General features: G+C 40.7%; 1 protein-coding gene across 1 annotated transcript in view; it reads right to left on the bottom strand.

The window, feature by feature from the left end:
- Positions 1 to 27595, bottom strand: part of sema6cb (semaphorin 6Cb) — a 188795-nt gene that overhangs the window by 87915 nt on the left and 73285 nt on the right. Inside the window, exon 4 of the mRNA XM_079640911.1 lies at positions 1763 to 1942. Coding sequence (XP_079497037.1) covers positions 1763 to 1880 — 118 coding nt within the window. The 5' untranslated portion in view covers positions 1881 to 1942. The remainder of the gene's footprint in view (positions 1 to 1762; positions 1943 to 27595) is intronic.

Genomic DNA, 27595 nt, shown 5'->3' with positions numbered 1-27595 from the left:
TGTCCTGTATGGGTTGATTGTGCGTTGATCTGTTGGTAATGCCTTCCGGTGGGCATGTAAACAAATGCATAATGCTGCGCTATACTTTGTGGCCTCACCCGGTTGCATAGCGACGCTTATTGTTTAGGTGTCTTTTAATAAGCATGTAGTCATATCATTAGCTAGAACTAGATCTGATCGATATGGACATAAACGCGAGTGAAGTCTAATCTGACGGGAGAGAGAGATCAGCTGCTGCTGACGAGTCGACACGCAGCTCTGCATGATCCCCTGCAGCGGTGAGCGGACAAAACACACTTCAGGTTAGAATATCACACGTAGCTATTTTAATTACCTTTACAAACTACCGTAACTAGTTATAGATATGTTTAGTTTTACTGTCGGGTCACTCATTACTGATCCGCCAGCTGCATGATACTGACGGGCCTGTTCTTTTCAAAGGGGCTTTGCTAACATTTACCGTAATGTGGTATATATCAATGACTGTGTACATGTAGCTTGGCCTTGTGGGTACCAAGGACACAATTATCCAATATTGCCTTTTTAAGTCTGGTCTTTGTTGTGTTCGCACAATTTCATTAACAACAAAACAAGAGTTGCGAAACTAAAGACGTGGGTAAGCTCATTCAGAAATTAATCTTGTGTCTGCACCAGAGTCAGTTTGTTTGTTTCCAAGCCAACCCCAAACACAACTGGGACTGAGCAGCAGCATCCTAAATAAACATGTTATAAACATCATTATATTACACTTTAGTCACTTAGTGTGTTACCTTTGGTCCAAAGCATTGTGGAGAGAATGGATGAAAATGTTGTCTTAATAAATAAACTCAAAGTAGCAATAACATATCAAAATATTGCGAACAAGGAACCGTTCAGGAACAGACCCTCATTACAAACAAACTAAGCAGATTCAAGCCATTTGTCTCAGTAAAAAAACATCAGAGTTGTACGGAGAAACAATCAAGATAAAGGAGCAAACACATCGGAAATAAACATTTGAATAAATATCAATACATCAAACTTAAGTGTTTTGGGATGGTTTGTTTTCTTGGGTAGAAATAATTGTTAATGGGTTTGCCGTTTCGTTTTAACCTTATAGTTAAAGTGTAACTAAAGTAGAGTAGTACATCAAATAAGGTCTTCTTATTTGATGTACTACTTTGCTTTAGAGTAACATAAACAGAATATGTCTTTGTAGGATTACTCCCTTACACACTGTCCCTCAGCTTTGACTAGAAAACGTGTTTTCTTGCTGATATAGTTCCTGATTTTAAACATCCACACCAAAGGGAAGGAATAAATATATCCCAGCCGTTTTCTTTGGTACTAACAACAGTACCAAAGAACTGTTTTGGTTTAACCTTATAGTTAAAGTGTCACTCAAGTAGAGTAATACATCGACATATGTCTTCTTATTTGATATATTACTTAGCTTTAAACACAATATGTCTTCTTCTCTAAACAGTTAGGATTACTCCCTTACAAACTGTCCCTCAGCTTTGACTGGAACATGGGTTTTCTTGCTGATATAGTTTCCTGATTTCAAACGTCTGAAGCAAAAGGGAAGAAATAAGAAATCTATCCGCGCCGCTGAATAAACCTCCCGCTGCGAACAAACCCTCGAAACACACCGGCCGCTATGAGCCTCGCTCCCGAGTGATGATATTATGCCTTAGTGACCCTCGATGTACATTACGTTTTTACTCCTGCAACCGGTATCACCATAGCAACACTTTTTGAAACAGATTTCTGTTGAACTCACACTCTCTGCCCACGACGCTGATGGGCTCCAGGTCCTGGGGGAAGGGCGTGCCTCCGGAGGACAGCTGAGGGAGGAAGGAGGCCAGGGTGAGAGCCAGGAGGAGGGGGGGGGGCCTCATGGTGGCAGACGACGATGAAACCTCACCAGAAACACATGTCCCGCAGATCAATCACCTCCCACCTGCAGAGAGACCAGGGCGAGGACACGTCAATGTACAGGACAAAGAAAGCGTTCAGTTTGTGTGTACAGACAGAGGGATCAAAATACTGTTTCCCACAAGCCCGAATATAAAAATACATTACAATATGTATATCCTATATATACACACACAATCAAGTGACACATTTATAAGCAACACAAAACAATGCAAACCGCTTGAGCCTATGCTAGAAGATGGAGAATATTACAGTTCTCCTAACCAATGGGCTAGCATATCAAATTAAACCATATTTGATATACTTTCACTGTTTTCAATAACCCTAACAATTTGCATGCATTTCATTTTTTTCTTTCACATTTTTAAAAGTAGAGAGGTTTATTATAGTGTATTCTAACTTATTGAGTGTGCCCCTTTATAGATATGCTATAGATGTATTTATTTCTACAGTTGATATGTACATATTCAATGTTAATGTTAATAAATATGCTGCTGTGAACAACAATAACCCATACATCAAATCTAAAATAATCTAATGTATTGATCACACATTGTAAATTGTTTCGTTACAGCAGCATGTCAACAAGGTATTGCACATGAGCCAGTAGAAATATATATATCTCTAGAATACACAATATAAAATATACTGTGATAGACAGACCTACTACTAAAAGACAAAGGATATGATATACTACAGTGCATTATACAAGTGTGAAAAGTAGTTATTCAAATACAAATCTAATCTCAAGCGGTTTACCGAGGAAACTTCAGCAATTAGCAGCAGCATGTTAGAGGTGGCAGCTAAGTTCCTATTAGCATGCTGCGCCTTAAGTCAGTGTGGCGATGTGATCGAGAGTCCCTGCTGAAGTGAGAGGAGGACACACAAAGACGAGGAGGATGAGAAGTGTGGAGGACAACCGCCTCATTTACTGCCAAGCAAAGTCTCTCACAGGTGGCTTGGCACAATTAAAAACTCGCCTACACGGAGAACGCCCTTTCACCCGCTCTGACACCGGGCCTGAAGGCAGCGCTAATTACTGAGGTTAAAGGTCAGAAAGGGAGAAATGCAGACCTGTCCGAGCCGTACTGTACCCAACCTCTTGCTCAATGCATGCTAGGACCGGTTATAGCTCTCTATGACGCTGACAATTATAAGTGGTTTCAGAATTAACGGATAGAGGGATAGGAAGGAAGAAGAAGTAGATAATGGAGATTGATGGACACAATGAGTTGCAGTTGTTAAATACATTAATTCTACAAAGTATAATAAGAAAATACTTATCCAGGAAAGTATACGAAACGGGGAAAAGCTAATAATTAGACTTAAAGCTTGATGGCAATCTGAAATCATACATTTGTCCAATCTAAAATGTGCCCTTTTGTTTTATTTTATATAACTTGTTTTATCCGCACCAAAAATAACAATGCAGAATAGTGGAACATTTGATTTCACAAAAATCGAATAATTAAAGGTGGGGATGTCATTTTGGAGAAACCAGCTCGAGAGCGCTCGAATTTGAAAATACACAACCGGAAAAATCTGCCCCTGCCTTCAGACTTCCTCACAGAGCCCCTCCTCCAACACACACGAACGCGCACATGACCAATGAGGGCACGAGAGAAGTTTGTGCTCAGATGGAAGGCTGACAGGCAGGTAGGCCATCCAGTTACTTTAGCCGGGCCGGCTCAGATGATTGGTCGTGCTTTTTACACAGAGGACATTTCTTTATGTATTTATTGTCAACGCATTTAATGTATTCATTGCTATCGGGATGTTAAGAGCATTCCATGGAATATAACAGAAAGTGTTTCTGAAGTTAATTACATACCCCACCTTTAATCGGTACAATTATAATAACGTCCTGAAACTGGATGCACACCGGTTTAGTTAATGACCCGTTTGTTGTAGAAAGGCAGGTTTTTCCAGCAAACTTTAATCTGTTTGCTTTTGTGATATCCTGCTAAATATTAGTCATACTAACAATACACACAACTCACTCCTTCATAGTTGTTATGGTTAGCATTTAAGAAAAACCTTCACAGACGTGCACACGATGCAACCTTTCAGAGGACAGTTGGCTGGTGAAGTGATTCATTCATCCTGAAACACTAGACACACAAAAGAAAGACATTGATTTGCATAATAGCAACTCACTAAACAAAGCCACAGTGAAATGTAAAAAAATGAAAAGAACAGGTGAAATGTTACAAAACAGCAGAACACGGTTGACAAGCGATCTCACAGAAAAAGATACAAAACAAAAACAGCTCACACACAGATGTGGAGACACCTGCATTGATTCAAAGTCACACACTGTCATTTCCAATGAATGGTCCTGAGAACAACTCTACTAAAAAAAAGGAAGTACGTTTTTTTTTTAAGTCAATTCATTGAACATGTCAGAAACCAAACATACAACAACAATAATAATAAATATATTCTTTTTTTTTTTTGCACTCATAATGATAATTATAACAAAGTACAAAAAAAGAAATACAAATAATTCTCAAATAGTCTCTCATGTTCAACAGGGGCAAGAAGAAGCTTAAAAAAAACTTTTCCGGTCCTACCCCCTCTAGCATACATTTTCCTTCTAAATAACACATTAGGTCATCGTCCTCAGCGACATGTTTGTTTTGTTAATTTGTTTGTTTTTTTACAAAACAATCAGAAAGAAATTACTTTCACACTTACAAGAAATAACAAATGGGATTTTACAGGTCCTGTTTATAACCATTAATGATTTGGCTCCTAAACAATACTTTCAGTTTAGATAGACTTGCACAGTATTTCAGTGCAAATATTTCAAGTTGAATACGTGGGAATATTGAAATTGTACACAAAAGATCATTTCCAAATCTCTTTGATATCCGAGTGAAGACAAACAAACTCACTTAATGACTGCAAACTTATTTAGGCTCGCTCTCCTCTACAGTAGTCCTTATGTCTCTATTGTATGTACTGTGCTGCTTGCCAATGAGACACGGGCCTCATGGTTTTTAAGTGGGGGCAGAAAATGAAGTCAACACAGGCATGAACGGTCATCAATATTGATAATGGTCCGCTTCATTTAAATGCATGGGGGAGAGCTGCATTTAGCAATGAGGTCAAGCGATGATCGCAATAAATGGAGGGGAGTGGGCGGGCGTCTGCTGCCGTTTGCTTTGAGAATTACAACAGCTTATGCGGCCAGCCTTAGGCGATATATATATGAGGACAATACACCTGATGGATTAGCTTCATATGCCATGATTTGGATGCTTCTCCCCTGCCAAGGAGGACAGAAAATTGAACAAACAGATTAAGTTTTAGTGGCATCGCCGCAAGAGACAAATCCATGAAAAACAATCCCTAGAAATGTCAGAGATATTCAGAGTAAACCAACAGGCTTGAAGGAAGTTTGGTCATGCAAAAACAAAACAGCTGTTAAAGAGTCCTACGTTCAGACATCGAAGAACGTTGAGAGAGCGTTATATTCTTGTGTGGAAGGAAGATAAATCATTTATTGACAACCTGGGTACTTAGCTAAAGCAGGCAGCCAGCAGAGTGTGATGATGATGCATGCAAAACAAGAGCCTCCGCAAGACCACTCATACACGCTGAAACCAAAGTTAACACTTCGACTACAAGCCAAGGCAAACCATGCAGGCTCCTGGTGGATTTCATATCACCCACAGAAAGCCTCACTGCCTTAAAAGGAACAGAACTGCCGTGAGGAACTGCAGGCCAAAGCAAACTCAGGAATAAAGAAGTGATTGCACTTTCATTACATCGTTTAGAAAACAGAGACTGTGAGCAGAACACTGAACAGAGACAACATGTCCTCACTGACACAACGTAACACACAACAACAACCTCCACTGGCTGACAGCTGCTGAACAACCAGTTAGTCTGCACTGTCGTCGCCTTGAGTCATTTTCCAGAGAAGAGACACGTCACAAAGGGATGTGACTCAGCAAAGGTGTTTGAAAAACCACTTAACTAACCCTCCTTCAACCCCTCTAACAAAAGGAGAGGAATGCTGAGTCAGGAAAAGATCCGTCAGACAAAGATTGGCGTTATTTTTTAAAACATTGACACACCACTTTACAGACAGATTTATAAGATCATAAGCTATGTCTGAGGGTTCAATAAAACCCCATTAAATACCACATCAATGTTGGTTAACCGAAACAAGTTCAATGTTACAAATGCAGTACATTTCTGCCCTTGTACTGATGTGGGTGACAACAAAGGACATGGGTATGTTAAGTATTACAAGTTGGCTTTGAATGCTCCATAGGATTCATGAAATAGAGCCTATTTTAAATAATTACAATATAAGTTTAACACAATCTTAGTGGTTAAAATTACGTTTACAAATAAGAAGTCTGGCTTACATATCAGAGAACATATGTTTGTATCAACCAAAATAAGTAATGAAGGTATATCAATGTATACATTTCTGTACATATTACAATATTAAAAGGTTGAAAGCATCACTGTCAGTATTTTTCAACAACAGTAAACTTTATATTTGCACCCAGCCCTACAGTTAAAAAAGCATGTATGGTGCCATATGGTGCTCTGTTGTGTATGTTAGTGACCTCATGCAAAATGACTATATTCAGCAAAATCCTGACATTTAAATGCAATGTACCAATGTCCGTACTAAAGGTTAAGGCTCTGATTTGGTTCTGTTTCAGCTCCGTCATTGTCCCGAGAGAACAACTGGAGAAAAAAAATGGCTTCTCATTCCTTTTGACCTTTTCACAACAGAGCCGAAACACACCTGAAGTCCTGAAGCTGCCGTGTTTATCTCGCATGCAAATGCGTCAACAATGCATCCCCCCGCTGGAATCCTGAACTTTCTTAATCTAAACTAACACAAAGTCTAATCAGTTAATGACTTTCTGTTGGGTCTGAGGAGGGAGTGGGACAGCTGTCGAAGGGAAATAAGCCACCGCTTATCTCATCTGGTGTTCGCTCTGTGTTCTGGGGTTTGGATGGGAGGGCTCGGATCATTTTGTTTTTAATGAACTGGACTTGTTAAGCCATCTGGGACATTGGCAGTTGGGCCTCTTCGGAGAAAAAGGGGTTTCTGGGACGCTGGCATGCCATTGATCATCTGACAGTCATTTGGATTAACAAACAGTGAGGTGTCTGTGAATTGAATGCATGTATCCAGAGGGAATGTTGGAGTCTCAAGCCCTTCAATTGTTTTAAAGAGTGCTCTCCTGCTGATGTTCAGGTTTATATCAGTATGTAGTGCCTCTACTTTAAAGAGTCCTCTCCTGCTGATGTTCAGGTGTATATCAGTATGTAGTGTCTCTACTTTAAAGAGTCCTCTCCTGCTGATATTCAGGTGTATATCAGTATGTAGTGTCTTTACTTTAAAGAGTCCTCTCCTGCTGATGTTCAGGTTTATATCAGTCTCTAGTGTCTCTACTTTAAAGAGTCCTCTCCTGCTGATGTTCAGGTGTATATCAGTATGTAGTGTCTCTACTTTAAAGAGTCCTCTTCTGCTGATGTTCAGGTGTATATCAGTATGTAGTGTCTCTACTTTAAAGAGTCCTCTCCTGCTGATGTTCAGGTGTATATCAGTATGTAGTGTCTCTACTTTAAAGAGTCCTCTCCTGCTGATGTTCAGGTGTATAACAGTATGTAGTGTCTCTACTTTAAAGAGTCCTCTCCTGCTGATGTTCAGGTGTGTATCAGTATGTAGTGTCTCTACTTTAAAGAGTCCTCTCCTGCTGATGTTCAGGTGTATATCAGTATGTAGTGTCTCTACTTTAAAGAGTCCTCTCCTGCTGATGTTCAGGTGTATATCAGTATGTAGTGTCTCTACTTTAAAGAGTCCTCTCCTGCTGATGTTCAGGTGTATATCAGTATGTAGTGTCTCTACTTTAAAGAGTCCTCTCCTGCTGATGTTCAGGTGTATATCAGTATGTAGTGTCTCTACTTTAAAGAGTCCTCTCCTGCTGATGTTCAGGTGTATAACAGTATGTAGTGTCTCTACTTTAAAGAGTCCTCTCCTGCTGATGTTCAGGTGTATATCAGTATGTAGTGTCTCTACTTTAAAGAGTCCTCTCCTGCTGATGTTCAGGTGTACATCAGTATGTAGTGTCTCTACTTTAAAGAGTCCTCTCCTGCTGATGTTCAGGTGTATAACAGTATGTAGTGTCTCTACTTTAAAGAGTCCTCTCCTGCTGATGTTCAGGTGTATATCAGTATGTAGTGTCTCTCCTGTGACATGTCTCCATGCTTTAATGTTCAAAAAGATCTTTATTTTTCTACCTCTTTTCACCCTCTGTCTGAAACCAGAGCCCAGTCTGCTCTGATTGGTTAGCTGGCTGGCTCTGTTGTGATTGGTCAACCACTTAGAGATGCCCCGCCCCTTAGCTTATCACGTACAATGTGTTGGAGCAAGTAAGCAAAGAGTCCAATGGAGGCATTTCAGGTAGGTGTGTGTGTGTGCGCGCGTGCGTGCGTGCGTGTGAGAGAGAAGACCATTTACATGCACAAAATCCTATATATAAAAAAACACTACAGGAAAGAGAAAACCCCCAAAAGCACAATAGGGCCTCTTTAATGCAGTATTGAGACTTACATAATAAGATGATCTCCTTCTAATGGTTGGCATGGACGCCAGGAAGTCATTTGAATTCATACACAAACTCCTTTGAGTAAATGGAAAACACTGCACTCCCATAAAAAGTCACATTTAAAACCATAAATTCCAGTTTTTCCTCAATCAACTGCTCTGCACAGTATGCACCTGTCCACTCTCGGGAAGTCTTTCTCCTGCCAGAAACCTGGTGCGTACAATTAAACAGCAGAGCATTATCCCAATGAAGAATCACCTCCATTATTCCCTGACCCTCATTGGCAGCGAGGCTAATCCACTGGCTTTTGATAGCCACAGAATAGAGTACGCCGCTCACCTCTGTGCACTCGGATATCTCTCAGCCCCTTGGCAATGGACATATTAACTATCCAACTATCCTCCAGTCTCACATATTTGTGGTACACACCGGCCAGTACAATGAGTAAGCGTATCCCTGGACTCCTCGATAAATTCAGACACAATTAGCCACGTTAGCCTCTGCTATCTGTGTGCTATATAAACCCATGAATATAGCAATGACAAGTGAAGGTAAGGTGTTATTGTGGATACAAGATTAACGTGTTTAAAGGAATGAGATGCAAAGATAGGTTCATGAACAAAAAGGGGACAACAAAGACCGGGTTGTTAAATATGTTGTATAATTCATACAAATGCACATAGAGAGCACTGATGTTGTGCTTATAGAAATGTTAGGTTAGATTAGTGTCTTCATATCCCCACTGAGCAGCTCCAACAACAATTACTCATCCTTTCTATGCTTAAAATAGATATTTACAGAAGCTTTGAAAGCAGGCACACATATGGAAACATTTAATATCATTAGAATACGGACAACTTAGCATTCATCTCCCATTAGCATAAGGGAATTATAACCGCGTGTGAAGTTGTTTAGATATGCTTTTTCAGGCCTGTATATGTATTACAAACCTTTCGATTGTTATGTTGTTATTGTCAGGACAACCACATGTGAATTAATTGTGACGGGGGAAAAACAACCCATGATATGAATGGTGAAACACATACTTCATTGTTGAGGCCTGAGCGATATTGTCCCTCCCTAAAGTGCTTTGGGAAGGTTCATCAGACCACCAATCTCCCTGCAGTCCCATGACACAAATCACACCGCTCAGCAGCGAGTTGTTTAACTCTCGGCGCTCACGACTTCCCCGAGTTGATTGTGCAAGGACGCCCTACCTGACATTCATAAATAACCAATAATGAGAAGAGAAAAACATCCCGAAGGTCTGAGTCGGTGAATATTGACCATCAATTCTGACTGTAAATATCATAAGACACATTTGTCTGTCTGGAGAAAGCCTTTCTGTTACCCAGCAGTCATTTCAACTCTGCACTCAACCCTCTCAGACAGGAGGAACTTTGCTAATTAGATTTCCAATGGCTAACCACGAAGACGTCGTCGCAGCAAATTGGAGTTGGGATCAAGGAGCGGTGGGCAATAATTGAAGGACCGATCCCCCGAGGACACAGAGGTGAATCGTAGTGGGCTAGTTTTCAGACAGTTATTACACAGGGTTCAAAGGAGTTCAGTAAAGTGTAGTTACAGCCCTGCTACGATTAGCAATACTTTCAAAAAGATCATTACATTTGATACAGATATGCAGCTTTGAGAGCCGCTCATTTCACTTATTTATTTTTGTAATTCCACTGAAATTATTAAGGTTTAACATCCATGACTAACTTTGGAAGTGCTTCCTTGATGGACGTCTTGTGAAATTAAATGTTCTTTCAAAACTGCTTCAAACTATTCACTTTTTATAAGAAAGTGTACTAACAAAGTGACATCACCCATTGGTTTTGCCCTTTTGCCAGAGCCAATTGAAACGAGACAATGGGTGTTTCTCAATGTCGAGTACGCTTGCTTGGTAGCACATGACTTCCGAGTCACTTGCTTCAGAAGCGAGGCAAGAATACTTCCTGGCATTCGGAAAACAAAGAGTGGAACAGGCGAGCAGGTGTGCGTCATATGAGAGGCCCCGCCTTACATTTTCCGCCACAGATTCTGGGAAATTGGTCCGTGCGCAAAGCATTGTGGGGATTTTAAGACAATGGAGTCCACACATGTGCGGCCTCGAAATTTCTCGCTACGAAGTACGCCGGCCTCGGTAGAATTCCAAGTATGCTGGACATTGTAACAGTCCTTCGGCGGCACTCGATTACATAGTATGCTTGAAATAGTGGCTCTGGAGCAGCTTTACTCGACATTGAGAAACGGCCAATGTACTGTATAGCCGATACACAGAAACATTTATCTTGATATGGTCAGAAGGAATTAACATTTAGAGAATTGAAAACACATTGTGAAAGAGTTGAAGTTGCAAGACAAAACATGGAGACCACCCACACTGAGAAACACTGATAGTGACCTGTCAATTACAACTTCTTAAAGCATACGCTGCTTTATGCCTATTTTACTCGATGAACGGTACCATAATTCACAAATAAGCATTTTGCTATCTTGAGGAAGACTCATCAACTCCATAGGGAAACCATTAACTCATCAAGAACATGTTTACAAGTGAATACATCAAGTGAGACGAATGGTGGATTTTCTCATTGACTTCTATGTAACTATAGACGTTTTGTGTCGCCCCCTGTTGGATATTAGAGATACTGCATATGTGAGGCACTTCCTCATTGGCTTTTTTGATCAGACCTGGAATTTGCTGCTTGATTGAAACCATATCTCTGGGATTTGAAGGTAATTTCAACAAGGTTTTTCTTTGTAAATTAAAATATGGTGCTAAAAACACCCATTACTTCTGTGTATGGAAAACAAATGCTTACTCAAAATGGAAGTCCAACAAGCGTTTGAGTAGTTTCAGTATTTGTGAATTTCATTCTTAAATCCAATGTCAGAGTTTAGTTTCCCACTGTTGCCTGTCAGTGCCCAGGCAGATGCTGGGTATAAACACAGAGACAGAGGCGAGTCTCTACTCTCGGCTGTTTGCTACAAACATGTCAGATAAAGGAGCTGGGGATTTCGGTAGACTTCAAACGCTCGGCACTGGCAAAAACAGAACGGTTCCAGGGGATTTGCGTGGCAACATTTTAAAAAGTCCATTAGCGTCCCCTGTCGAAAAGGAGTGACGGCTGGCTTTCTTGCCTTTCCCAAGAATAGAAAATCAATGGTCCCCGTAGTCCTTTAGTTCTTGGATTAGTATGTCAACTGCCTGATGTCAGTATAATAAAGTATCCTTCTCAGAGTGTCTGCATTGTGCCAGGGTAGAGAGAGGGCAAGATGGCATCCAGGATGAGATGTGTCTGTCAGGGAGGGTTGGGACCCTCTTTGCAATCAATGCCACTCAGTCTTTTCCCAGGGGTTTGCTGCTTTAACCTCAACGCCCACAGAGTTCAGACAAGTGATGGGTTGCCCTGTTGCAGAGGCCATCGCCTGTCACCCAATGTCAGACCGCTCTGTCCCCATCGAAGATCCCCAAAGATTAGAGCCTTGTTCAAAGTACTCGAGCTTCCATGGCAGACCTTTAGAGGATTGATGTCAAAGTAAAATCAAGCTGACAGCGACAGACAACAAAAGTTCTGAAGACCGTTTCACAGTGGCACTTATATGATGTACGCTCTTAGTTGTGAGTGCAAGGACGATAGTGTCTCACCCGATATACAGCATTCAATAAGTATCGAAATTGTTGGCACCAACCCCTTGCTTTGTGCATGGGTATCAGTCTCTGAGAATAGAAGCACTGCCTCGAGTCAAACGCACTCTCAGGACTTCTTTCTTTAGACAGAAGGTTGGCCCGACTTCACTCAGAGGGATCTATGTAAGACTGAGACAGTGAGCCGGTCCTCTGATCGATCGGCATCATCCATCCTCTTCATGTCTATATGCACGGGAAAAAAAAAGCCCAGATGAAGAAGGATCCGTCATGCACCGGTGAATAGCTCTTCATTCATCTGCCTCCCGTTAATTATTTAGATTCATCTTCAGAGAGGCCGATATAATCCCTGACCAGCCTGTGCTTCCTGTCACTCAGAAAGCACCTTCTGCGCTTCTTATGGCATTTCAAACGAGTTGTACCTCGGGGTCACCTAATCAAACGGATCACTTTAAAATATGCTGAGCAGCAATTGTGCTCACCCGTCTCCCTCATCTCCTCTTCATACATAAAAGTGAATGTTAACTACCCTCTCCTCCTCTCAATCTCTCTGACATCAATAATTCAAACTGTTATTGAGAAACACTACCTGAACCCTGTATTGACAGAAATCCAAGCACTGTCATTCCCTCAAGGGCGTCATAATTGGATACCTCTTGAGGCTGCTGCTGCTGCGAAATGCAGAGCAAGAAGAGTGTTGTTGTTCTCCGTGTTTCCATTTTTACCTTTTTCTATTTCAGTGAGTCTAATCTGACCCGAGAGCCGAAGTCAGCCAATTTATCCAGTCGAGATCAACCCCCTGTGGGAATATGTACGAGTGGGTAAGAAAGTGCACTAACTTTACAGAGGACATTTTAAAAGGAATAACTGCCGTTTCATTGAAGTTAACAAGTGAGTATGAAAATAAATGTCACGCAAATCTAAGCCCCATGTAAAAATAATCAAAGACAGCATCTTTTATAGGGTGAAAAACATCAGTGTGGAAGTTGTGCAATAAATAATCTCCCCTGATATCTCTGTATGCACATCATGGAAACACAACACCTCTAATCTAACGCTGGACGCTGTTTTCCGCTCTGCTTAAACAATAGAGGCTGAAATTGATACAAAAGGATGAAAGAACAGATATAATCTCCTCTCACAGGACACACCATGTTGCTGCCTGGGCCTGTCATGATTTACATAGATGCTGACCCCCTACAAGGGTAAGAAGAGAGGCCGGATATAGAAGACATTCAACAGACCAGACGGGATGAAAATATGCTAATGAAATGCTTTAATATGTGGAGGGCAGGACGATAGGAGAGAGAAAAGGTTACTCTTTCTTGTTGCCAGGAGATTTGCTTTCAAGCTCAACCCAAGCTAGGAGACCCCTGTCACTTTGGGTGAAGCAAAGCAGGAGGTGAAAGAAAGGCTTTAGTGATGGTGGTTGGTCTCCATGCATCACCTGAGAATCAAACTGAAACTGCTAAACCATAACCGTTTATATTCTTGTTTTGTATTCTATTTATGAATTTGTGTTTGTATGAATTTGTGTATACACATATAAATATATAGAGTCCATTCTCTTAACTTGCCTGTGTATATATATATATATGAATGATTATATAACTTATTCAAGGTAAAAGTATACATTGATATTGTATGTTAACATATATTACGATGTTAAAAAAAAAAAAAAAGGGAGAAGGGGTCGGATTAAATAAGTGTAAACTTCTTCCGACCCCTTTTCGGACGTGTAATTAGCTAAAGCTTTGTTTATTGATATCAGACAATGATACTACAGATTATTCAATTATTAATTAAATATTTCGTTTTGTTATTGCATTCATTTGTATAGTACTGTATCATGTTTTGTTTCATTTGTATTTTCTTTGGTTTTACAAACTCGAAAATAATAAATAAACTAAACTCACGGACAAGACTCCAGTTAGTTTACAGGTCTACACGTGTGTGTGCCTGTAACTTAGCAACATCATTAATGCTTAAACACACTGTATAGTTTTTTTCCCAAGGGTTGGCTTGGCTCATTCTGCTGTCAGTGCAGTAAGCAGAACGCACTTGAAATAAACCCTCAGCAACAGAATAAAACGTCCTACCTCAGCACAACTGAGTCAGGACGGCCCAAAACGACAACACAAATTAGACTTGTGTTGTGTGAATGCGAACACAGAATCCTGACCTTACAACTAACCTTGGAGTTGGAAGCTTAACATGCCTGTGATGCTGTGATCTGTGCCACAGCTTGGTTGCTAGAATAAAAAGCAATACGCAGCATGGAGTGTAAGCGGGCTTTTAAACAGACACTTGCACTGCAGGTAAGAACGTTGAGGTAGCTCATTAAATGAGACAGCATGGCGGCGAGGACTGCCAATGGAAGAGGGCTCGACCGCAGTAAACAACAACAAAGAAATCGCCATCTGGTATGCAGAACACCGGCCATGAGATTTACATATAATACAAAAGCAGAGAAAGCCCAATCAGAGCCAAAGCTTTCTGACAAAGGATTTGAAGATATAAAAAAAAAGCCTTGGCTGTTCTTAGGTTTCCTATAAAACTCACCTGACTCAATCAGAGCCAGTAATTGCCTGCATGGGTGATAAACTGAGTGGACACACGTCTAACTTCTTCCTTGTCATTGTTGAAGGATGCTCCCGTGGAAGACCTCCACTTTGAGGGCTCGCCGACGTCTCTTTGTGTCCGTTCACACGGCAACGGACAAAAAGAGAGTGAGAATTCTCTATTAACACAGAGGCTCTTTGATCTCCATCTCCCCTGTGGTACCAATTAGCTTGCTGCACCGTTTGCATTTCAAACTCTTTGCACTTCCTATTTTGAAAGACATCCTGCATGAATTATCAATCTAGCAGAACTTTCTTTATTCCCTCTCCACGAAGAGCGGGTTTTGAGTGGCACATTTCCAAAGTTTGGCTCGTTCAAATAAAGAAGCTCTGCTGGTAGTGGAAGGACACATATCACAGATCCCTTCACTGCAGATGTCATATCTTCATTTCACCATGAAGCAAGTCACATGCTTGTGTTATTCTTGACAGAAGACACTGGCCGTTTCTCAATCTCGAGGATATTGGCTTCCAAGCCAATATTTCAAGGATGCTACGTCATCAAGTGGCGCAGCAGGACCGTTCCAATCTCCAGCATACTTGGAATTCCACAGAGGCCGCGTCCTTGGTTTGGGGGAAACTTCGAGGCTGCACATGGGTAGACTTCGCGTCCTTAAAATCCCCACAATGCTTTGCGCATGGACCAATTTCAAAAACCCTTGCGGAGAATGGCTGAACCGACGCAGCACACATTTAAATGTAAGTATGTAGTGGCGTAGAACATGTGTTGGTAAATATGTTACTTTGTTACATTTGTCATCACTAAAAATGTGTTCCTTGAAAGTAAAGCAAGTTCATAATTAGATAGACATCGTGAGGTATTTATTTTCGGTACAGTTTATGTTGAAACCGTTCGAGTGAGTGGCACACTTGTTAGCCTGTTCCATTCTTATTTGTTTTCTGAAGTAGTGGCTTGGAAGCATACTTGCTTTTCTGAAGGAAGTGACTAGGAAGTACGCGACTACCAAGCCAGTATCCTCGAGATTGAGAAACGGCCACAGTTTCAAGAGTGCCAAAAGTGATCTCACTATTTAAAATATAAAACACATAAAGGAACAGAAGTGGAGAAATTGATCAAAGGAAGATAAATAGCAGAGACGATTCCTTCTATCCCTTTATCCCTTTTTAGCAGAGGCAATCAAACAGCCGTCACCCAGAAGATCCATCCCTGTCACATTACCCCAACAAGATTATAAGCAGCAGCAGGGGGGGGGGGGGAGCTACTGCGGGAATGTGAGACAAAAGTACATTTAGGGAATTTCAGTCGAACAAGAACAAAAGCAGCGAGCCCTGCTTTTATAAATGAATGATTTTTGCAATCCGAGTGGTCGATGCTGATGAAGGGAAATATAAATCAAGGGTAAGAGTGAGGCTTCTCGGCAAGAGTGCCTCACAGAGATAATGGCATCATCATGCCTGTGTGCTTCGCTGTTCCTGGGAAGATTAAACACTTTATCATTGTCTCTGGGACAAACAGTCTCTGTAGCATGCGTACCGTTATCAAACCCTTTTGTTTTTTGGTATGTGCAAACCTGACATTCAGGTGTGAGCGTCATCACACACCAGAAGTCTTAAGAGCATGAATGAAAAGAGACAGAAGTCTTATCAGGACTGCGCTTCCTTTCAGGGCAGACGAAGGCCGCTGACCTCACACTGATGATATCATCTAAACACACCAGACGCTTTCAAGCTCTGTTCACCTCATTTTATGGCTCTAACAAGTCCGTCTATCAAGAAAAGTCAGCGGCCATAGGCTCCTCTCCCTCCATCAGAGGCTACAAGGTGTTAGGGAACAAGGGAGGAAGGCAGTAGGAGCCCATGGAACAGTGAACAGTGACAGTGGGAAAGACAGTCAAACTAAATGAGGAAAAAGAAGACAGGAGAGTGGAGGGATGTGTGACAGCGTCTCACAGCTCACTGGTCTGGAATCAGCCAGACAATCAATTCCGGCATTCAGACTCAGGTCCTGCTTCATCGGCACCGAGCGTCGCAGGCAGCACCAAATTATCCACTGCGCTTAATGACTTTAATGATCAGTCAAAGACACAAACAAGAAGTATAATCCTGTCCGATTCTAGGCGCCATCATTGGGATTCATTAAGTTCTGAACTCTACTGGCAGCAATCTCTCTGAAGACTGATCCAGCCGGTACAACTACAACGAAACTGAACCTAGGTTGTCTTAAAGGAAGGGATGATGCTATTAATGTGTCCTTTGAGCATGTAGACAAACTGACCAAGTTATTTAGACACTAGGGCATCAAAACCTGTATTCACAGTATGTTCCCGTGTCGAGTCAATGCACCAGGACAATGAAAGACGGCGACAAATCCAATACATGCTAAGTTATGTGCTGCAGATATTGACCTCTTGCAGGACGGATGGGGCTGCTCTTTTATGGCAAAAATCATAATCTCGATTATTTGGGTCAATAATTGATATCACGATTATTAAAAACGCTTATCCGATACTTTGAAAACATCAATTTATTGGAGAAAAACAATTTGAACGGTATGTTTTTAACAGTTGATTACCCTGAACTTTAAGTATAATTCAACTGAAAAACCCAAAAAAAAGAATTTAAAAAATAATCGTTTTATTTCGATTACGTTGTTTTCGTAATCGTTGCAAGCCATAATCGTAATTGCGATTAAAATACGATTAAGTGAGCAGCCCTAAGTACGGACATAATATTATGAAATAGTTTGAGGACCGAGACCATCAAAGCTACAAATCCTACAAGTACTTGTCCAAAAATGAAACTTTTTTAAAGCTGCAAACTTATTGGGAAACAACCATCTAACATCCCTTTGCAGCCTAGGTTATCTCAGATGGTTCAACGGAGCTTCACACACTGTGTATAGAAACAGCTGTGTTTGGGTTTTCTTTAGGGATGTCCCGATCACCTTTTTTTGCTCCCGATCCGATTCCAATCATTTGATTTTGACAATTTGCCGATACCGATCTTTCCCGATCCGATCTTTATGCAATGCATTAAGAGAAAAAAAAAAAAAAAAAGCATTCAAGTTGTCCCTTAAGGTTGTTTTTTAATTTAAATTGGATGTTCTATCCAACATGGATATAGCTTCTTTCTTTCACAGCAGCATTGGATCAGTTCAGTTGTGCAGCATTGGATCAAAACAAAATAAAGCTTTCAGTACTCGTTAGCTTACTGCTACAATTAGACACTGCGCCCTGCCCACTCTGTTGCCAGATTTGAGAGAAATAAGCAACCAGGTCTATGAAAACAAGCCCCAAAGAAGCAACACATACATGATGTTGTGTAATTTGAAACCAAAACTAAGGCCTCAGGATGACTTTAAGACTTGAACATGGTCATTTTTGTTTTGTAACATTGAATACAAAATTAAAAAAAAGTATTTATATAAAAAAAAAAAAAAAAAAAAAAAATCCCGATCCTCGATTTTTTTGCTCCCGATTCCGATCTTTTGAAAATCACGTGATCGGCTCCGATCCCCTATCACGTGATCGGATCGGTACATCTCTAGTTTTCTTGCCTCTCTTGCCTATGGCTGTTGGGGTCAGAGTTACAGAAAGAAACCAGTGTCCCGAATTGACAAATGACGAGTCCTAAGACCACAGATCTAATCGGATTCACTCTGAGGCAGAATCAGAGGCATCAATCACTTTGGTCCATCACCCTGACAGCACCACTGAAACCAAGTCATTTAGACTTGTGGTCGTTTGTGTTTCGTGTGTGAGGTGTGTTAAAGCACAGCCAGGAGCTAACTGTAGATAATGTAGCCTTTCCAGCAGTTAAGGACGATAAGCTCTTATCTCCGTCTAAATCCCCAGCAGTCATTAGAGGCGGTGAGCTTGCATAAAGTCTATCTAATTAGCGCTTAAACAATCCTTCCCTCCTTCATAAACATCAGAGGATAATGGAGGCACTGCAGTTAGGATGTCATTACTTCTAAATTGACGTGAGCAGCTTTTATGATTAGACTTTATAAAAAGGCGTGCCAATATAAGAATCTTGCCTTAAATGGTAATTTCACATCATCGAATATGAGCAATATGCTTCTAAATAGCTGCTGCCAGTTGTCAAATCGTTTGAAAGCCCACGACAGACACTGGAGTCGGGAGTCCTTGTTCAAAGCGTCATGTCACCCAACAAATAAAAAAAAACATAGTGGTAAATCAAAGCGGCGCATGTAGCATTCCTGAGTTTCACTCATCAGCATTTCAGGTTTTACAGAGACACGAGTGAAGCCGACACAAAGAGAATAAAAGAAGTTGCGAGTAAACCAATTCACACTGGGAGGGCTGGGGGAGAAGAGAGAAGATGGACGGGGAGAAATAAGACAGAGGAGAACAACAAAAGCTCTCTTTCGTTATAAGACACCCCACTGACTCAGAGTCTATCCGCCCCGGCACTCTCCCCTCTCTCTTCATCCTTCCTGTGGCTTTGACCAGCTACAGGAATAATAGGAAAGTGAGGGTACAAACAGGACCATCTATAACAGGGCCTGATACTGAGCATGGGTGGTGGTGGTGTCATTAAGTGTGAGTACGTGATAAATGCACTCTGCTTGTCGGATTTGAGATTCTCATTAGTCTGTGTTCAGGAGGAGACCCGGGGCCATTACTCTTGTGCTGCCTTGACAAGAGGCTGGATGTGTCTGTGTGTAAGAGCAAGGGAAACGGAGTGTGTGTGTGTGTGTGTGTGTGTGTGTGTGTGTGTGTGTGTGTGTGTGTGTGTGTGTTTCTGTTGGGAGGCTTGTATACATTAAGGCATTTGAGATGACTTCTCGTGGCCTCTGGCAGACATTGTCAAAGGTCTTCACTCCTAACTCCACAGCTGGTTGTACTGATGGTATGTCTCAGTCTGAGTGTATGCAGTGTTTCTGACTGGGAAAAAGCAATTTCAAAACTGCTTTGAGAGGTTATGTAATGTGCTGGTTGGTAGACTTTGCTGTCTTTGTGCATCTGATGTTTGTCCCAAATGTATGCTGTATAGCGCTGAATCATTTCAAATTAATTTACAAATATACTCAAGTACATATCAGTCTATTTTCATATTAGTATTAATATTAGTATATTAGTATCTCTACTGGGACATGTCTCCATGCTTTAATGTTCAGAAAGCTCTTTATTGTTCTCATGCTGCAGCACCCCTTTTCACCCTCTGTCTGAAACCAGAGCCCAGTCTGCTCTGATTGGTTAGCTGGCTGGCTCTGTTGTGATTGGTCAACCGCTGAGAGATGTCCCGCCTCTTAGTCTATCACGTACAAAAAGCACAATATGGCCTCTTTAAGCTGTGTGTTTTAAGCGATGATCAAAGTTTCCTATACCAAAGTAATCATAAATAGTACTTCCTTCCTTAGTAGCAACCTTAACTGCATTGACAGTCACACCACAACAACCCTCTATGCCAACTTCTTATGTTTAGAGATATTCCTTTTGCACCGTTCTCCACTGAACTGTGGCATCCAAAAGGTGAGTGACACACACAGGGAAAGCACAAGGACAAGCTGAGCCACATGAGCGTGAAAACAGATTTTTTTTTTTTTAAAGCTGCCCTTTGCTGTGACTGACACAATGGAGGCAGGGTATCTTTAAACGTGTGATAGCAAGAGGATGTAGGTAGCCAGGACACATATTCCTTTATCCTCTGGCACTGTGTGACTGTATGTCCTGTCAAATTGTTCAAACAGTTCCTTTCATCAGAGGAGGAAGGAGGAGGTAGCCGCCTGCCTGAGTCTGTCGCAGTAACAGTCGTCTGGACCAATCAATAGTTAGAGATGAGTATCTGTCTCCTGTTACTGAACCTCTGTCAGACTGTTCTGCAGACAGCCATGTGCTGCTGGGGCTTATCATGGAACAACACAGGAAACGTGATGCCACGCAGAGGTGGCAGGTAGTGGAGTACAAACACTTTGTTCCTGTACTTAAGTTCATTCTCCTGGTATCAGTACTTTACTCCACTACTTATTTTTCTGACGACTTTTTTTTTTATTTTATTTTTTTTATAAATTGTACTTCTTACAATTTGAACTCAAATACACAAACTTTCTACTTCTTACATGTTGAACTCAAATACCTGTACTTTCTACTTCTTACATGTTGAACACAAATACCTGTACTTTCTACTTCTTACATTTTGAACCCAAATACCTGTACTTTCTACTTCTTACATGTTGAACACAAATACCTGTACTTTCTACTTCTTACATGTTGAACCCAAATACCTGTACTTTCTACTTCTTACATGTTGAACACAAATACCTGTACTTTCTACTTCTTACATGTTGAACACAAATACCTGTACTTTCTACTTTTTACATGTTGAACTCAAATACCTGTACTTTCTACTTCTTACATGTTGAACACAAATACCTGTACTTTCTACTTCTTACATGTTGAACACAAATACCTGTACTTTCTACTTCTCTCATTTTCCAAACAGGCTGGTTCCTTTAGTCTGAATGTGTGTTTGGTGGCGTGATCATTATTATTTAGAGTCATTGCGTGCCTATTGATTTGAACACGATCCGTGTATCCATCATTTCCTGGTCTTCTCTAAAGAACAGGGACCAATGAAAACGTTGTCATGTTGCCGTTGTTCAGCATGGAAACATTCATTAGCTAACAATGACATTATTGTTCTATTAATATAAAGGGAGGTCAGGTACTCTTTAAAACAGCTGCTAGTTATGGGTACTTTTTACTGAAGTACATTTCAAAGCCTCTTTACTTTGACTTGAGTAAAGAAGTTTAGTCAGTACTTCTACTTTCACCAGAGTATTTTTAAACACGAGTATCTGTACTTCTACTTGAGGAAAGGATGTGTGTACTTGTACCATTACTTTCCTCTGTCGCTGGTGACAGGGTTTGTCAAAGTATTCCTGAGTTTATCACCCACCTGGCCTTATTTGCTCACAGCACGGATGAATTTTCAGCCCTCTTGGGAAATGCTTCGCCACAATGACCTTGACGCTCAATCGATGCATATTTTTTCATTTAGTTAGAGCCTCTGTGGAGCGGGCACCGTGTTGTCGGGTACTGATGAACCACTACGAGGGGCTATGAAGAATGATCCTCTTTCAATAATTGACAGCATGCTAGCCTCAAAACGAGCAACTACTGTATACAATAGAGCAATATAAAGAAATCACACAGAAAGTCGAGGAAGCAGCTACAAGCTTTCAGGCAGTTCTGCATATATTGACATGGCAGAATAATAAGTAGGCAGGTAAACAGAGAGGCGGGTAGTCGGAACGACAGTGTGGACTGTAGGGGGAAGTCTCTGGTGTATGTACAGGACTCCTACAATTGCAAATTTCCTGCACACATCTGCAACAACTAATTTGAACAAAAACAAAAAGAAACAGTTTTGCATCCAGAGGGACAACGATGCGCTATGCAGGTTATGGAAAAGGATACATTACCATTATTTCTGAAGCTTTAGTGCCTACACGTATTAATTCACACTGTCTTTTCTACAGTACCTGGGGTTGTTCAGTGTGTTTGCTTTGATGTAAGTCATGATTATCTGCAGGAGAGTTTAACACAGTCACGATGCTTCATGAAGGAACACTGGTTGAATCTGGAGCAATCTGATCTTAAATGTGGTTTAGCAATAGTTTGTCTAAAACATGCAAATATCGTAATAGCTTGTTAGATTTGGGCTGTGCAGTATGCTGAACCGTGTATGCAACTTATCATTTTAATGTTTGCTTAAGTGTTTGACACCAACGACCCGTAAACACATGCTCTTTTTAATACACACTGTTAACCTTTGTGAACATTTCATAATTTTTTTTTTTTTTTTTATGGCCTGGAGCTTGTGGCCTGGCTGCCGTCCAAATTCAAAACTAATGGCTGAATTGCAGAAGAGATCAACAATCCCCTGAAAGAAACTGGGAAGCTTATGAAAAAATGGGTCTGTAAACATACATATAAATCCAAGATGGCGCACATACAAACATGGCTGACCTTGAATCTAAAATAATATTTAAGATGACCTTGTTGGGTGCTTTTGATGAAACACATTCTCTCTGTTCAGAAATCAAGAGGCTGCTGTGTGTCTCCAGCAGTAATGAGGATATTTTGAGCACCTTATGGCGGTTTTATGACAACATTGTGAATCTATCCTTAAAAAACTGTGTTCCACTGAAAAGCTTCTCACTGGCACTCACAACATGAGGCATTTCTCTGGAAGAGGAATGAAGGAGATTTACTTTAATCTTGCATGTTATTTCATTTCCCTGCCTCTGTGTCAGTGAGTTGAAATTGCAGATGTCTTCTCTCAGTGCTTAAGCCCTTTGGCCATATGCTCGTGCCGCACAGACCATGACACAAAGGGGTTTTTAATCAGTGTTCTCAATGACGGAGCACATTCTGTCATTAAAAAGTCCAGGCTTTGAGCCTTGCTTCGGCTCTCGCCTCAAAGTCTGTTGGTTGCAGCGAGGCTCAAATTGCGACGTCGCTTTTCAAAATAACTTTAAAGTTTTGTTCACATCTTTGAGAATTTCTGATCTATTTGAGCTGGCTGGAATCTGATGCTGTCAAAATACAAATGTGTCTCTCTCTCTCTCTCTCTCTTTCTCTTTCTCTCTGGGTGAAGATTGGATTTCTGTCACACACAGGGTTCCTGCAGGTTTCACCTACTCAAATGTAAGACTTTTTAAGACCTTTTTAAAACCACTTTGAATAGAATTTAAGACCTATTTCACGGCAAGAAAGTATGAAGGAAAATTGCTATGAAAGAAGAAACACGTCCCATAATTACTTAAAGTAAATGTATTCATGTTCAACATAAGAACAATGACTGAACATAACACCTTAACATTACACAGAACTGTGTTAGCGTGTTAGACAAAAAGTGTGTAGGCCTGTGTGTGTGTGTGTTAGGGCTGTGCAATTAATCATATTTTAAATGCAATTAGGAAAACAACATAATCGGAAAAAACTGAATTTTGCTTTGCTAGGTTGTGACAATGCACTACAACATATTTGATCTAATTCATTTTAGTCTAATTTATTTTTATTTATATATGTTTAATAGCTTGTGGAAGTGTGCTCCAAAATATTTGTTGATCTTGTTTATTGGTATTTATTATTTTGATATTATTTATTTAAATGTATAATTTATTTTTGTATTGGTTTTTCAGTTGAATTATACGTTCAGGGTAATCAACAGTTAAAAAGATACTGTTATTATTTGTTTTAAAGTTCAATAAATGGATGTTTTCAAAGTCAATGAATAATCGGTGTGTGTGTGTGTGTGTGTGTGTGTGTGTGTGTGTGTGTGTGTGTGTGTGTGTGTGTGTGTGTGTGTGTGTGTGTGTGTGTGTGTGCGTGCAACAAGAGCTATATGCAGAGCTCTGCTGCCTTGGCTACACTATTTCATCGTTGCTGTTGCATGATTGATGTTTAGCTACGGTATTTAGCGTCTGCAGCACCTCCGCTTTTAGGGTTGACGTAGACCCAAACGTCGCCCGGAGGTCCCCCGGTGTTGTTGCGGGAGCTGCTGCACTAGCTAACGCCGCACTAGCTAACGCCGCACTAGCTAACGCTACACTAGCTAACGCTGCACTAGCTAACGCTACACTAGCTAACGCTGCACTAGCTAACGCTACACTAGCTAACGCTGCACTAGCTAACGCTACACTAGCTAACGCTGCACTAGCTAACGCTACACTAGCTAACGCTGCACTAGCTAACGCTACATTAGCAAAACAAACGCTAATTTCTTTTGCAAAAGGTGCAGCGGGATTCAAACACGTTCCCCTCCACTGGTTTCAACCAAGCACTAAATTCGATGTTTTCCAACCAAATACGGTTGAACTTACACTTCCCCATATTTATTTGTAAGTAGATTCGAAGATACCTGACTTTCTGACTGCCGCTAACTGAAGCTTGGTTGCTAAGTTACTAGCTGGGTGTTCTCCGATAAGGGGCCGGGGGAAACAAAGTTAGTGATTACTAGTTCCATGTTGATTTATTTCAATACAAATTGTTGGGGGGAACTGAAAGGCTCTTACCGTTCTGGTTACTTTGCAGCCCGGACATTTCCTCCCAAAACACATTTAGACGCAATCTCAACACAGAAGTACTTTTCAAATCCGATCATTTTTAAGACTTTCTAAATCATATTTAAGACCTTTCTTATTTTTTTGGTCATATTTAAAACCTTTTTCAGGCCTTAAATTCAGATTATCAAATTTAAGACTTTTTAAGACCCCGTGGGAACCCTGCACACAATGGCGTCTGATTCAGAAAATATTGTCCTCTTGTGTTGCTCTCAAAGGGTTTCTGAATAAACCCAACTGTAGGCAACACAAACACAATGGTGAAACAACTAAGTGCTGCTATGGAAATATGTTGCACTCATTTGCACTATGCCCATCATTTTTTTTATTTATATCCTACTTGAAGTAAACAGTTATTTTGTGGGTTTTTTTCATTATTGAGTCTTCTTGTATTTGAACGGGTTATTTTCGACCTTGGGACTGTGGGAAACAGTATTTCGATCTTTCTGTGTGTACAAACACATTTTGAGATTGACAATAAAGTTGACTTTGAGTTTTGACTTGACTAAGTACCTGAACTTGTTACCTGTAACTACACGTAACTGGTTTACACTGCATATGAACTAGGGATGTTATGGTGTAACAGAAGTTTTTATACTAAAATCTATGTTTGACAGTATCCGTGTCCACCTCCACTTTGGCAGCAAAAGGAATAAAACCATTTCTCTTTGGCAAGCACGTGTGGAGAAACGGTGTCAAGCTGACAAGTGCAAACAGCCAAAAGCTAGAAAATAAAAGATCCTTTCCATCTCAAGCTGCTCTCCTGGAGCTCAGCCAAGAGTCCAATGTTAATGCACACAGGAGTTATCTGAGGGTGAAACCGACACAACTTTAATGGGTAAATATTTGAACTTTTTTTAATTGAATTAATTTGCCCTCAAAGTAAACATTATTCAACAGCAAAGAACATTATCATAAATTAAGCCTACTAAAATAAGATCCGCTGTTTTGTGACCTTTACGTGTTGTTTCAGACATAAAAAGTATTAAACGGTTGAACCTTTGCTAATTTGAAATTGTAATTATAAACAGCCTGGAGTTTGTTTTGGAGGGCTTGCTGACTTTCACCTCGACCTGCAGCGATACCACTCGCATTATTCAAATTGGCTAAATGTTTCAAACCAGAGAAACAGCACTGCCTCGGGATCAGAGTGTTGAGTTCAGAGGAAAGCTCACGTCCACCGCACCTGAACTTGTTCCTGATACAGATGTTCACGCTGATGGGTGTGTGGTAGGGTTGCTGCCATGTTTGCTGACATTGTAGAAGCAGTTATGAGCTCTAAAAATTGATTTCTGTCGTTACATGGAAAGTATCATTAAACTCGGCTGCAGATAGTTTATTTGACTCCATGTTTCGGGAGCTTTTTGTTTCTCTATAAACATACGGCAAATGCAAACACTAGTCCTGGTTACGGGGAGTGTAGGTGCAGAATGCAAGGTCCATTTGTTTTATTTGTTCATGTGGTATATTGTTTGTTTTTGGGCGACTGTGGCGAGTGCGGTCGTCTTTCAACCAGAAAGTTGTGGGTTTGATCCCAGCCCATGCAGCCAACATGTCGATGTATCTTTGGGCAAGATACTTAACCCTGAGTTGCTCCCGATAGCGATGTGTGAGTGTGTGTGAATGTTAGTTCCTAGAGTAAGGCACACTGCTCTGTATGAATGGGTTTGAAGGGGTGAATGACATGTAGCATGTAAAGCAATTTGAGGGGTCTTAAAGACTGGAGAAAGCGCTAAATAAGTACAGTCCATTTACCATTTGAGGGTGGAGTTAGTAACCTGGCTAACATCACCTGCTCACTTGGGTTTCGCATGGACAGAGAGAAATGTTCAGTTGGCCGTGATTTATTCGCAATTTCTTTTTTTTCACAAGTCTTTTTATTTCCTTATAGTGTACAATAATCGATGCCATTTCATATATTGTAATATCACAGTACACTCACTACACTCCCCCCTCCCTCCCTCCACCCGCACATGCCCACACTGACGAAACCAAAAACATTTATATAATTTTTTTTTTTTTCGCAATTTCTAGGTTAGTTAGGGCTGCTCAATTAATCGTATTTTAATCGCAATTACGATTATGGCTTGCAACGATTACGAAAACAACGTAATCGAAATAAAACGATTTTTTTTTTTTTTTCAAATAATTTTATTTTATTTATTTTTTTTTTAATTGGTTTTTCAGTTGAGTTATACTTAAAGTTATGGGTAATCAACTGTTAAAAACATACTGTTCACATTTTTTTTCTCCAATAAATTGATGTTTTCAAAGTAAATGGATAATCGTTTTTAATAATAGTGATACCAATTATTGACCCAAATAATCGAGTATGATTTTTGCCATAATGGAGCAGCACTATGAGAGTGTGTCAAAGTGTTTTCTTCCACCTGTTGAAGCTCCTTCTGGAAAGCAAACAGCCACAATATTATGCTCTTAGAAAAGGATTTCTCTGCCATTATAGGGAGCTTATTTATTTAAACTCGGCTGCAGATTTGTTTTTGCACTCCATGTCCTGGGAGCTTTTTGTTTCTCTATGAATTTGGCGAATGCAAACACTATGGCGGTGGTTGTGGGGAGGGAGGCCTGCAGATTGTTTGTGCTGACAGTGAAAGAGCTGTTATCACAAACTGAGGGCTGTTTTCTCCTCGGAGCTTGCTGTCTGTGTTCACGGACACGCGATTGCATGTGTGTGTGTGTTGGTGTAACAACCTGGCTTCTATCCAGCAGCTCAGACTGTCTAATAGCGTGTGGACAT

The sequence above is a fragment of the Notothenia rossii genome (assembly GCF_949606895.1).
Source record: "Notothenia rossii genome assembly, chromosome: 7".
Lineage (NCBI taxonomy): Eukaryota > Metazoa > Chordata > Actinopteri > Perciformes > Nototheniidae > Notothenia > Notothenia rossii.
Note: the sequence above shows the minus strand (reverse complement) of the source record. Positions and strands in the feature narration are given on the sequence as shown.